This window comes from Rattus norvegicus, chromosome 3 (assembly GCF_021556685.1).
Source record: "Rattus norvegicus strain SHRSP/BbbUtx chromosome 3, alternate assembly SHRSP_T2T, whole genome shotgun sequence".
NCBI classification, from domain to species: Eukaryota; Metazoa; Chordata; class Mammalia; order Rodentia; family Muridae; genus Rattus; species Rattus norvegicus.
This window is the reverse complement of record NC_141536.1, coordinates 68,920,832-68,933,680: the sequence shown is the minus strand read 5'-3', so window position 1 is coordinate 68,933,680 and position 12,849 is coordinate 68,920,832. Positions and strand designations below refer to the sequence as shown.

At 42.9% G+C, this 12,849-nt stretch overlaps 1 protein-coding gene across 40 annotated transcripts in view; it reads left to right on the top strand.

Annotated features, from left to right (window-relative positions):
* The window catches only part of Ctnnd1 (catenin delta 1), a 51,043-nt gene that overhangs the window by 23,903 nt on the left and 14,291 nt on the right, over positions 1 to 12,849 (top strand). For 23 of the 40 annotated variants that reach the window (NM_001433372.1, NM_001107740.2, NM_001433369.1 and 20 more), the window contains 6 exon segments: positions 2,563 to 2,851; positions 5,006 to 5,077; positions 6,137 to 6,289; positions 6,662 to 7,197; positions 10,754 to 11,217; positions 12,457 to 12,640. In NM_001433372.1, coding sequence (NP_001420301.1) covers positions 2,657 to 2,851; positions 5,006 to 5,077; positions 6,137 to 6,289; positions 6,662 to 7,197; positions 10,754 to 11,217; positions 12,457 to 12,640 — 1,604 coding nt within the window. In that variant the 5' untranslated portion in view covers positions 2,563 to 2,656. 40 annotated transcript variants of the gene reach the window in all.

The following is a 12,849-nucleotide window of genomic DNA, read 5'->3' as shown; positions in this document are numbered from 1 at the left end:
AGACTGCCACAAACAAACAAAAATCCAAAAACAATGTGTTAAAGAAAGACCTCTGAGTGGCCATTTGGAATGTGGAGTAGGAGTATGGGAAAGTGGCACTGGGGCATTGGGTATTGGGCTGAATGAGAACAGTGGTTGATAAATGATTGTGGGAGCCTAGGACTGGGTATAGGATGCATTTAGGGACAGTTCAATGTGTTCTCGGATTTAGTGACTGAACCAATTCAGTTTACTGGGCACCTGTTTATCAGTTTCCTCTAGGTACTCTTGCCTGCTGAATGCCGGATACATTTAAGGCAAACAGGCCCTAGCTTTTGTGTTTGGTGGGGCTCTGGGAAGCGTGGGAAACGGAGCCTGAGCAGAAGGCCCAGCCTAGGCTAGTCCCCACATGTCTTCCCCCCATGACTATTACATTGGTTTCTCAATGTCTTTGTGGGCATGCTGGAACTGGGCTTTGAGGTTTCTGCCTTAAGGGTAGGAAGGAGGGGGAAGGGCATTCTAACAAATTTCACCCCCAAATCAGTTGCCTATGTGGCTTTATCTACATTGTACCCTGGTCTGGTTCTTCGTGGATTTACAAGTAGAGGAACTGCAGTGACAGTGCAGTCTGTGCTTTAATTAATCCTACATCCAAAGCCTAGATATCTGAACACAGCAAAGTTTAAAGGGTATTTGTTTCATTAAGCAACTCCAAGTTGTTTCTTAAATAACCCCCTTTCATTTCTAATACTCCCGTCACCCTCTTATATGTATGCAGTGGGTGTAGTTTATTTTCTTCCCATTCTCATTTTTCCTCCAAATATTTCTGCAGCTTTCTCCTTCCTGCTTGCTGCTTGCTGAGGTGGCTGGGATGCTTCCATGGTTTATCTGAATCTAGACTGGGCTATTCTCTGTGCTAAACCAATCAATTACGGGCCTTCTCTTAACAGGTGTGTATGGAATATATATTAAGAATTAAAAGTTATTTTAGGTGCCTTTTTCTCCCTTAGGTGTTTGGTGAGAAGTTAAGGGAATAAGAGAGAAAAAAATTCCTCCTAGTTTGCCATTCAACAGTATACATTTTATCTGTCTGTCTTATCTATCTATATGTCTGTCTGTCTACCTACCTACCTACCTACCTACCTACCTACCTACCTACCTACCTACCTACCTATCTATCTATCTATCTATCCTGCTTTTGAGACAGGATTTCTTTATGTAGTTCTGATTGTTCTGGAACTTGCTCTGTAGACCAGGCTGGCCTTGAACTCATAGTGAGCCATCTGCACCTGCCTCCCAAGTGCTGAGATTAAAGCTATGAGCTACTACACCTGGCCACAAAAACTTGAGACAAGATGTTGTTAAGTTGCCCAGGCTGGCCACAAATTTATGTAGGCTAGCCACAGAAGTTGTGATCTTCCACCTTCTGAGAAGGTGGGGTTGCAGGCCTGCACCACAGATGGCTTGAGGCAAAGCCTTTTTGTACAGTGTCTGAGGTTCTGTCACTGTTGTTCCCATTAGCATGTTTTGCCCTCTATCATGTAGTATAGTTTTGTGAGATAGAAAGGCCTCTTTACACATGTGTGAGACATGGAAGTTTAAGTTCTTTTGCCTTTCTATCTGGGAAGTTCTTCTATATTTCTTTTTTCCCTTTTCTTTTCCTTCTCTCTCTCTCCCCCTTCCTTCCTTCCTTTCTTTTCTTTTCTTTTCTTTTTTTTTTTTTTTTGGCATGAGTATTGAAATATTGTTTTTTTTTTTAATTTTTTTTTATTAACTTGAGTATTTCTTATATACATTTCGAGTGTTATTCCCTTTCCCGGTTTCCGGGCAAACATCCCCCTCCCCCCTCCCCTTCCTTATGGGTGTTCCCCTCCCCACCCTCCCCCCATTGCCGCCCTCCCCCCATAGACTAGTTCACTGGGTTCTTTTTTTTTTTTTTATTCCAAGACAGAGTTTCTCTCTGTATGTAGCCCTGGTTGTCCTGGAACTCTTTATCTGTGGACCAGGCTGGCCTCAAACTCACAGAGCTCTGCCTGCCTCTGCCTCCCAAGTGTTAACATTAGAAGCATGCACCTCCACCACTTAGCTAATATCTCCATTTCTTAACTGACATTTTCATTTATTATAATTTATCACTACAGCTACATTTATAGTGTTCAGGTTTGGGAGAGGTTAAGTAAAATTTGCGTTGTCCATTACTTGTAGAAGTAACTTGTCCTTGTACCCGGGAGTTAACTTTTATTAAGCTGATGCCTGCAAATATTTCCAGAGAAAAACAATCTAATTTTAATCCCACGCTATGGTGTCTCTGTCCTGCCAATAGTATAGAGACTTTGGTCAAACTGCCACCTTTTCTTTCAATAGGAAGGAGTTCGTAGAGTGTTAAAGAGGGAAGTAGGCGAAGGGTCCTTCCTATTGGAACAGACCTTGGTGATGGGCTCCCAAGCTTGGTTGGTGGTGGCTTGCTTTCTGCACTGCAGTAAAAACACAGAGGGCATCTTTGGCGCTGGGGATTAACAATTCTTCTGTCTTCTCTGACCTGTGATCTTTTCTCTTCTCTCTTACCCCTCCCCCCACCCCTAGTGTGAAGTGAGGGGACCTACTCCCTTCTTTCTACTCCCTCTGTGGTCCACCTTACTTTTTATCCTGCCCTGCGGCGGCTCCTCCCCTTACCTTCATGGACGACTCAGAGGTGGAGTCGACCGCCAGCATCTTGGCCTCTGTGAAAGAACAAGAGGCACAATTTGAGAAGCTGACCCGGGCGCTGGAGGAGGAGCGGCGCCATGTGTCGGCGCAACTGGAACGCGTCCGGGTCTCACCACAAGATGCCAACTCACTCATGGCCAACGGCACCCTCACCCGTCGGCATCAGGTAACCCTTTCTCCATCAGACCTGCAGGTAGGACGTTGGCATGGTTGCAACTGAGGCCTACAGATCCTTAATGAGATGCTACTGGCCCTAGGCTGTCCAGTGTTTACACTTGACGGTGAACTGTTCCAGGAATATTATAAATGTTGATTAAGAAATAAGGGATTTGTTACTGATCTGAGTTGGATGGACTTTAGAAACCCTTTGTGACTTCCTGTTTTGGATAGGGATGCAGTTCTAGTTATTTCTAGTTATGGTACTGTATTTTGTAGCTACACTCAGAGTCACTTCTGTTTTCCTTGAAATATCTTTTTTTCTCAGGGTGAAAAATTAGGAGAGTATATCTACTTAGTGGTTGGGGAAGTTGGGCATCTTGAGCTCCTAGCTCCAGTTCAATCTCAACCAGCGAACAATCTGTTCTCAGAAAGTGTTACAGTGTTCATAAATCCCCAATATTCATATTCCTTTCCCATATGTCCTTGTGTGCTTATTGTTGGGTGTGTAAACCATGTTTTGGAAGAAGAGATCATTGTTACTTTTGCTGGTTAGAGCTGGAGAGGGGGCATCATGCTATTATTTAACCCAGATAACCACAGGAGCAGCAGTAGTCTCAGGGTTGGCTGACTTAGATGTGACTTGGGAGGACTGGTGTTAGAAATGAGAAGTATATTGTGTTCCCTAAGGTTTATGTCTGACTTTACTGTAATGTATCTGAGTGAATGTGCACGCACACATGCTGGGCACTGCTTGAGTAGACTGATCCTCTAGAGGTCTGAGTGGCATTAGAACAGGGCTCACACTTCGTCCTTATTTGATTGCTTATTTGTTTTTTGTGTGTTTGTTTGTCTTGTAGCTAGGGATTGACCCTAGAGCCCTGACCATGCTAGGCAAATGCTTTACCATAGAACATATCCTAGACTATTTACTAACGTATGTGTGAGGAGCTAGGGATGGAAACCTGGCTCTTGTACATGCCACTAAACAACATTTCCAGACCTTTGGGTTTTTGAAGACTAGGTATTGGTATATAGCTCAGGTTGACCTCAAACTTGTGATCCTCTTGCCTCTGCTTCCCTGGTGCTAGGTTACACTCATGCCCAGCTGCTTGCCTAATCCTTAGACTAGTAGATATAATTTGAAATAATCAGGACCATGAAATAAACAAGAGACCATGTATGCAGTGTTCGGGGAACTTTTCAGGAACTTGAGCAGAGAGAGTTAGGGATGAGATGCATTGAAGGAAAGTGGGGGTGCTCAGACTTAAGGTGGTGGAGAATCCCAGGATTTAGTGGTTTCTCTTGTCCTTTTATTTTTAACCTCTGCTCAGCAATGAAACCACACCCTTCCTTCTTCCTGAAGCAATGTTTAACTTCCTCCCCCTGCAGCATTACACTGTATGTAAAGGGAGAATGAGTGGAGGAAGAATATCCCAAGGTTGTTGGGTCTTACTGTATTCTATTCGGAGAGGAGCTTTTATATATACAGTCTCATTAGGTTATGTCTTGGTGCTTAAAATAGAGTAATTTAAGGACTTTTGTGAATGTGTTCTGTGGCCGTAACTTCATAAAGATGCTAAGATTTTTTTCTTGAGGGCCATTGTTGAGGACTTTCTTTCATATTCGGAAATTAATTCTCTTCTTTAAAAAGTCTCCTGGCATGGGAGTTTCCCATGGTACCACAGCATGAAGATCCCTAGAATAATAGAAGAAGGCTTTTTTGGGACACCCACCACCCCATTGTAGCTTTCCTAACTTACATTCTTAGGACTTTCTAAAAAGGTTATATGTAGGGAACTTACCTGAGTATGCTATTTATTCAGCAAATGGTCTTTGAATGCTTCTCATGTGCCAAACACTGTTCAAGAAATCAGGCATACGGTAGCCTTGAAACTACTGAACTCAACCTTTGTGTACTCAGGGAACTTATGCTCTTGTGTTCCAGAGACCCCGCCTGCCAGAATTCTAGGCCCCATTCCAATTTAGAGGAAAGTGCTATCTTAAGATTGAGGAGTATTACGGTTCTTATGGTAATACTGACACAAGGATTTCAGTCCACAAATACTTTCTCAAAAGCCCTTTCGTTTTTGAAAGAAAGATGTTGTCTTTGACAGAACAAAGGACAGCCAGAAAATGAATTGTCTTGTGGGCTATGTTTCAGAACGGCCGGTTTGTGGGCGATGCTGACCTTGAGAGACAGAAATTTTCAGATTTGAAACTCAACGGACCCCAGGTAATTGTTTTGACTCAAGGTCTAGATGGCTCGATTCACATCTTTTTACCTTTCCAGTGTTTATGATCATATTGGTATGCTGGAGTGCTCATCATAAATATTTATTAGGTCTTTAATTTAGGAAACTAAGAAGGTGCTGTTCCAAATTATAGTTTTGTTGGGTTTTTTGTTTTTGTTTTTTTTAAATCACTGGCTTTTCTCATAGTACGCCTGTCTCATTTGATCCTTCAGAAACTGCAGCTGTTTCGAGGGAGAGCATAATTCTACATTGTAGAAAAGCTTGAATCTGATGAATAACATAAAACCAGCCAAAAGATAACTTTTGTTGGGCCTGGTGGGGCAAGTCTAATCTCAGTCTCTTAGGAGGTTGAGGAAGGAGGATTGAAAGTTTCAAGGCCTACCTGGGAAGTTACTGGAACCTTACCTCAAAGTAAAAGTAAGAAGAGGGTTCTAGATTTTTTTGGTGGTAGCTGGAATGCTTGCCTAGCTTCACAAAACACAGCAAAAACCTCTGATTTTTATTTTTTAATCTTATCTTTATTGGGTGAGTTCTTCTTTTTGAAGTATTGTTCCAGTGTAGATGTGACAGTTAACATAGTTCACACAGTTCATATGAAAGTAGGTGACCAGAATGGGAAGTCAAGTCTGATGTCTCTGTCACGCAATGTCAGTATGGTTTTAGTTACCTTTTTAAAATTTGTTTGCTAGATAGCTAGTACTAGGAAGCTTTATTTGCTGTTCTTTTACATAAGTTATTTATTAAGCAGGGTCTCTATGTGGTCCTGGCTGGCCTGGAATTTGCTGTGTATATTAGGGTAGCCTTGAATTTACAGGTCTACATGCCTTTGCCTCTCGAGTTCTGGGATTAGAGTTGTATACTACCATGCCGTGCCTTTTTATACAAGTTTTAAAAATAACAGCCATTTTTTTTCTAAAAAACCCCTAGAGACAGTGGGAGAGGCATGAAGACTCTGTCTCTAGAGGCACCAGTGTTTCTTGCTAGGATGGATTGTTACTACATAGATTTTAGTTGTAGTTTCACTCTTCTCTCTCCTACAGGATCACAACCACCTTCTGTATAGCACTATCCCCAGGATGCAGGAGCCAGGTCAGATCGTGGAAACCTACACAGAGGAGGACCCTGAAGGAGCCATGTCTGTTGTTTCTGTGGAGACCTCAGATGATGGGACCACTAGGCGCACAGAGACCACAGTAAGCTGAGATTTTCATGTCCTAGAGTGATAGGTCCTCTATGGTCTTTTAGTAGAGAAGCTAACAAATTAAGTGAGCGAAGGCCACTGATTGCCAGAAAGAAAGTGATCACTGGGGAAACAGACAAGGTAAAAGAGTTTAGGAGGTGAGAAGAAAGGAAGAAAGTGTGTGCCAGTTCCAGTTTCTTCCCAAGAGGTTGGGCAGTGTTCTCCGTTGAGGGCTTCTGTAGGATGGAGAAAAGGAATGGATGACAAATACGTCTATGTAAAGACCTAGTGTGGGTTTCTTTCTTTTCTTAGAGTACTGTGGAATTTAAACATAGATTGTTAATTTCCTTCAATAATTGGTTTTCCTTTTCTTGTTTAACTGAAGGTCAAGAAAGTTGTGAAGACGATGACAACGCGGACAGTGCAGCCTGTCCCCATGGGGCCAGATGGGCTGCCTGTGGATGCCTCAGCAGTCTCCAATAACTATATCCAGACCTTGGGCCGTGATTTCCGCAAGAATGGCAATGGGGGCCCTGGTCCCTATGTGGGGCAGGCGGGCACTGCAACTCTTCCTAGGAACTTCCACTATCCTCCAGATGGGTATGGCCGACACTATGAAGATGGTTATCCAGGTGGCAGTGACAACTATGGCAGTCTGTCCCGAGTGACCCGAATTGAGGAGCGGTATAGGCCCAGCATGGAGGGCTACCGGGCACCCAGTAGACAAGATGTCTATGGGCCCCAGCCCCAGGTTCGAGTAGGTGGGAGCAGTGTAGATCTGCATCGTTTTCATCCAGAGCCTTATGGGCTAGAGGATGACCAGCGCAGCATGGGCTATGATGACCTAGATTACGGCATGATGTCTGATTATGGTACTGCCCGTCGGACAGGAACACCCTCGGACCCTCGACGACGCCTCAGGTGGGCAAGAATGGGGAAAGAGACTTTTTCCCAGATGGGGAAGAGGTAGCTTTAGGGACTATGACGCTTGTGGACAGTTAGACTCCTGTCTCTTTTTCATGGAAGGAACAGCAAATGTTTTGTCCTCTTACTTACTCTCTCTTATAATTACCCTAAGTCATGCTTGTTTGTTTGCTAGCGATTGTTTTTGGTGTTTTTGTTTTTTGTTTTGAGACAGGGTCTTAGTAGCTCAGGCTGTCCATCAATCTGGCTAAACTGTAGAGGATGACCTTAAACTCCTAATCCTTCCAAATTCTGGGATTATAGGTGTGCCATCACATTTGGAGAGAACATAATTTGTAGCCAGATCACTTAACTTGTAATTCCACTGCTGAAGAGGCCAAGGCAGGATCATTGCAAAGCTGGTTTGGACTATTGTGGTATTTCTAAACCAAACTCAGAAGAAAAAAGTGATTGGTGATGGTTGTTGGACCATAGCTTAAGAAATAGAGTTGGTTTCTACATAAGATCGGTCTCCCTTCTCCCTTTTGGCAATAGAGAAGGGAGTACCACAAAGAGTTGAGTGCAGGGGCCTGGGAATGTTTATACTCTTGTTCCTGAAAATCTAACTGTTCTTGCAGTAGTTCAAATCCTGATGTTTATAAATAATCACTTATGAGCTCACAGAAACCCTAACGCTTTGGATTTAGTTAGGGTTTTGTGAAGGTAGTGAGTGGGGAGTGGTCCTCCTAGACTGGTGCATTAGTAATACTCCCAAATGTCTAAGCACCTGTCTATTCTGAGGGTACTTACTCCTATAGGTGATCTTTGGTAGCCGAATGTCATGATTACTGTTTGGAAGAATATTTTCCAGTGGGATCGGAAGGTCTTCCCTCCCTTTCTCTCTTCCTTCCCTTTTTCTTATTGTTACTGAGACGGGTATCACTATTTAGCTCTGGCTGGTAGGCCTTTTCTAAAGGACCTATTTTAGGCTTTGTGTGCTATTTGTTAGTACCTTTGTCATGTCTCCTGTTCGACTTTCATATTTTCGAAAGTTATTTTAAAAATTCTTACTTCTGGGTGTGGGCAAAAAAAAATGTTTGATTTTGGGCTGCAAACATTACTTTAAAATCAGGGTCTATATTTTCCAGGTCAAGAAATAGGGGAAGGCTTATAGTTTGTTATCTTGATAGTGAGGGTGCCCGGGCGGCTGTTACTCAGTCTTTGTATGTAGGTTCATGACCTTCCAAAGCAAAGGTCTCGGCACTTCCTGAATGTGTATTAGGCAGTATTGGCTAACCATAAACTGAATTCGTCTGGGACAGGAGTAGAGGCCCTATTATCTAAGCTTGAGTCACTGACACTCTTCAGGTGGCATGGTTAGCAAATTCAACTCCCATGTGACTCACCTTTTATTCCTAAAGGGGCATCAGATCTTAGCTGGTGTAAGCTAGCCAGGGTAGATAGATAGCGGCTATCATTGGAACAGTCTGCCCGAGGAGTGGGGCTGAAGTGCAAGTCTGCTTGCTAGAACTTCCTCATTAGCCAAGAGAGATTAGACAGAGGTGGGTGTGGATGACCAGACCATTCCCTGCACACCTTTGAAGTGCCCATTCGTTCACATAGAGAGCGTTTGGGGCTTGGTTCTTGGGTTTATTCCAGGGTGACATTGACTCTGGAATCCTGCTTGACTGGCAAGATTCTCGACTAGAAGAGTTCCGCTTCCTGTTTCAGGCCTTCAAGTATAGTGCAAGGTCAAACTTTCACAGCGAGGCAGTGATTAGTGGCAAAAGCACTGAACTTGAAAACCCTGGTTCTAGTTGTGCCTCTGCCATTATCTATATAGCCTTAAGCAAGTTATTTGATCATTTGTGTAGTTTATTGTAAAAGAATCCTGATCTGCTGCCTATGAAAGAAGGAAGTGTAAAGATAGATTTCCTCGGGTGACTGAAACCAAATCTGGCAATGACCATTACTTTTGTAGTTGCTTGTCTTAAACTAGACACAAGAAAACAAGAAAAGTAAAATATGCTCAGCACACAGCCTGAAACACTGTTCTCTTGTGAACAGTTTGGTGTATCCTTGGGGTGTCCTTACATGAATCCTGTTTTCTCATTAAAAGGAAATATTTTTTCATGTAGCAATGAATGTTTAGCAATCTGCTTTTAAAACAACCTACTTTATTTTGTTTCAATGACATTTTAAGTTTAAAAGTGCTTTTACTATCATCCCTCTACCTCCTTTGGTTTTTCAAGACCAGGGCTGTGTAGCCCTGGCTGTCCTGGAACTTTTTCTGTAGACCAGGCTGGCCTTGAATTCATAGAGATCCCCCTGCCTCTGCTTCCCAATTGCTGAGATTAAAGGCATGTGCCACCATTGCTCAGCCTAATTTATTTTTTAACAAAATGATTTGTTCTGCTGAATCCTTTATTGTTTAATGGTCAGTGTTGGTACATGCTAGGTAGGCTAATTTTCAATGTTTGGTGACAGTGGGAGTGGTTTTATGGAACAAGCAACAAACAGTCTTATTTGAAGAGTCCCACACAATAGCCTCTTCCCTCCCTAGTGGGAGCCCCAGGGTGAGATGAGCTCATAGATAATAGGTCTCTTCCTTTGTACTTATAAATAAATAACAATGTGACAGGCTCACCCTCTAGTGGGTATTGGCGGTAATGAAACAGGAAAAGTTGCTTCTCATTTGATATCTTTCAGTTTCTTTTGATCCAAGAGCTGGGACTTTCCAATATGTTTTGGTGTGTAGGCACCATTTAGGCAGAATTAGAAGTGTAGAAGTTGAAGAGTGGAACTCATTCTTGGAGCATACCTGTCTTGGAACATACCTGTCTGACTGAACAGCATATGAGGCCTTGGGGTGAACTTGACAATTTTGACCTCAGTAGTACTGAAGCTAAGTCTCAACAACATGCCAGAAGTCCTCTACTTTAATTTCCAAAATAGGGCAAGCTTAATAGTTTTGTTCTACTGACTGTTTCCTGTGTGCAGATTCCTTGTTTGTTCTCTTTGTGATTAACATTTCCAAATACTTGTCTTTCTCAATCAGCAATTTCACAGATTACTTTTAAAATTACTGAAATTGGGCGCAGGGAGAGGGTTCTGTTGGTGAAGTGCTTTCTGTACAACATAAAGACCAGAGTTTGCCAATACCTACATAACAAGCTAAGCTCTCTTTTGGCTCACATTTAACGATCCCAGCACTGGAGAAGCAGAGATAAAAGGATCCTTGGGTCTTGCAGGACAGTCAATCTAGCTTATCAGCAAGCTTCAGATTTGGGAAGAAACTGTCTCAAAAAATAGTGTAGAGGGGTTGCCTAGGAAGCGCAAGGCCCTGGGTTCGGTCCCCAGCTCCGAAAAAAAGAACCAAAAAAAAAAAAAAAAAAAAAATAGTGTAGAAGGACATTGAGAAGACTTGAACTCACACACAAAATTATTTAAACTTGACCATACAGATGCATGATCTCTGTGTAGAGCTGTGATCCTACCTTGAAGATGATGGGTAACTAGAATGTCAACGAAGCCATATTTAACTGCTTTGTTCTTTGTTCTTTCAAAATTGCAGGAGCTATGAAGACATGATTGGTGAAGAGGTGCCACCTGATCAGTACTATTGGGCTCCTTTAGCTCAGCACGAGCGGGGAAGTTTAGCAAGCTTGGATAGTCTGCGCAAGGGAATGCCCCCGCCTCCAAACTGGAGACAGCCTGAGCTGCCAGAGGTGATTGCCATGCTAGGCTTCCGCTTGGATGCTGTTAAGTCCAATGCAGCTGCATACCTGCAGCACTTATGCTACCGCAATGACAAGGTGAAGACTGATGTGCGGAAGCTCAAGGGCATCCCGATATTGGTAGGATTGTTAGACCATCCCAAAAAGGAAGTGCACCTCGGAGCCTGTGGAGCTCTCAAGAATATCTCTTTTGGACGTGACCAAGATAACAAGATTGCCATAAAAAACTGTGATGGTGTTCCTGCCCTGGTCAGATTGCTCCGAAAGGCTCGTGATATGGACCTGACTGAAGTGATTACTGGTGAGTGCTAGGTTAGGGGTCCCTATTAATCCATAGAGAGGGATGAGTCTAGAATCTGTCTATTACTTTTTCATTAATTTACTGAATAATTAATTCTTTTTGAGTCAGGGTCTCATTATGTAGCTCTGGCTACATAGAGCTCACTATGTTGAGCAGGTTGAACTTCAACGTGAGGTAATCTGCCTGCTTTGGCTTCCCAAGTACTGTAATAAAACATGCACCACCATACCTGGCCAGTCCATTACCTTTTGATTATAGGTTCTGAGGTAACGAGTGGCCTTGGATGGCACATGACACACACAGTAATTTCCAACACATTGTGCGTACCTGCATGTTTTCTCATTTTTTTTGAGATAGGGTCTTTCCTCTATGTAGGCAAGCTGACTAGAACTCACTATATAATAGACTGTCCTCCTTGAATTCAGAGATACACTTGCCTCTGCCTCCTGAGTTCTGGGATTAACGAATGGACCACCTTGTCTGGCACAGTCTGTTATTTTTGACCAACCGTAGTGGTGGAGAAACTTGTTTTTCCAAAGACAGAAGCTGGGTGGCAATTTTCCAAAGACAGAAGCTGGGTGGCAATTGCCATTTACCCAACCTTATAATCTGTTTTAAATGTGTGCCTTTCTTGACTCAACCTGCCTGTTCCATTTAGAAATTTGAGTTTATGGCCATTTATTTGGACTGATAATTTTCCAGATTATACATGATATCCCATTTTGTAGGGGCACAATCACTATTCCAGAAAGAAAAAGAAATAATGGTTCTTAATTGGCAGGCTATTTTTGCCTCCAGAGGGCATCTCCTTTGTTGTAGTTGCTTTTGGCTGTCATAACTTGAGGCTAGGTAGAGCATGCTCTTGGCATCCGATGAATAAAGGCTAGGATACTGGTTAGCTGGTAAGCATCCAACAATAGACAGGACAACTTCCCACAACAAAGAATTATGTGGGCCAAAGTGACTGTTGCTGAGGTAAAGAAACTAGTGTAGATTGTTTTGTAAAGCTTTATTTTTATGACTGTGTGCCTGTATTAAACTACAGTATAAAATATATATTGCCATATATATTATCATGGGTCTGAAACCTGACTAACACTACATGGATTCATAGACTCTGTAATGGATGTATGTATGGTCATTGAGGGTGACTAAGAAGGAATAGAATAGGGCTGCCTCTGATATTCTTCCAACATAGTGTCTTGGGTGTTAGAGAGCTCTCTGACTTGTCCCTGTCAGGAACCCTGTGGAATCTCTCATCCCATGATTCAATCAAAATGGAGATTGTGGACCATGCGCTACACGCCTTGACAGATGAAGTTATCATTCCGCATTCTGGTTGGGAGAGAGAACCTAATGAAGACTGTAAGCCACGGCATATTGAATGGGAGTCAGTGCTCACCAACACAGCTGGCTGCCTTAGGTAAGTGGAGGTTTTCAAGACTGTAAAGATTCAGTTTTTGCTGGGGTTGGTAGTGCAGGCCTGTAAACCTATCTGAGGTTGAGTCAGTAGCCTGCCTAAACTGCACAGTATAGTCAAGGCTAGCTTTGTAAGACTCTGTCTCAGAAAGGGATGGAGTTTGGCAACAGATACAGTGGAGCTTACTGGTAAAGTGCTTCCCTGGGTTCAGT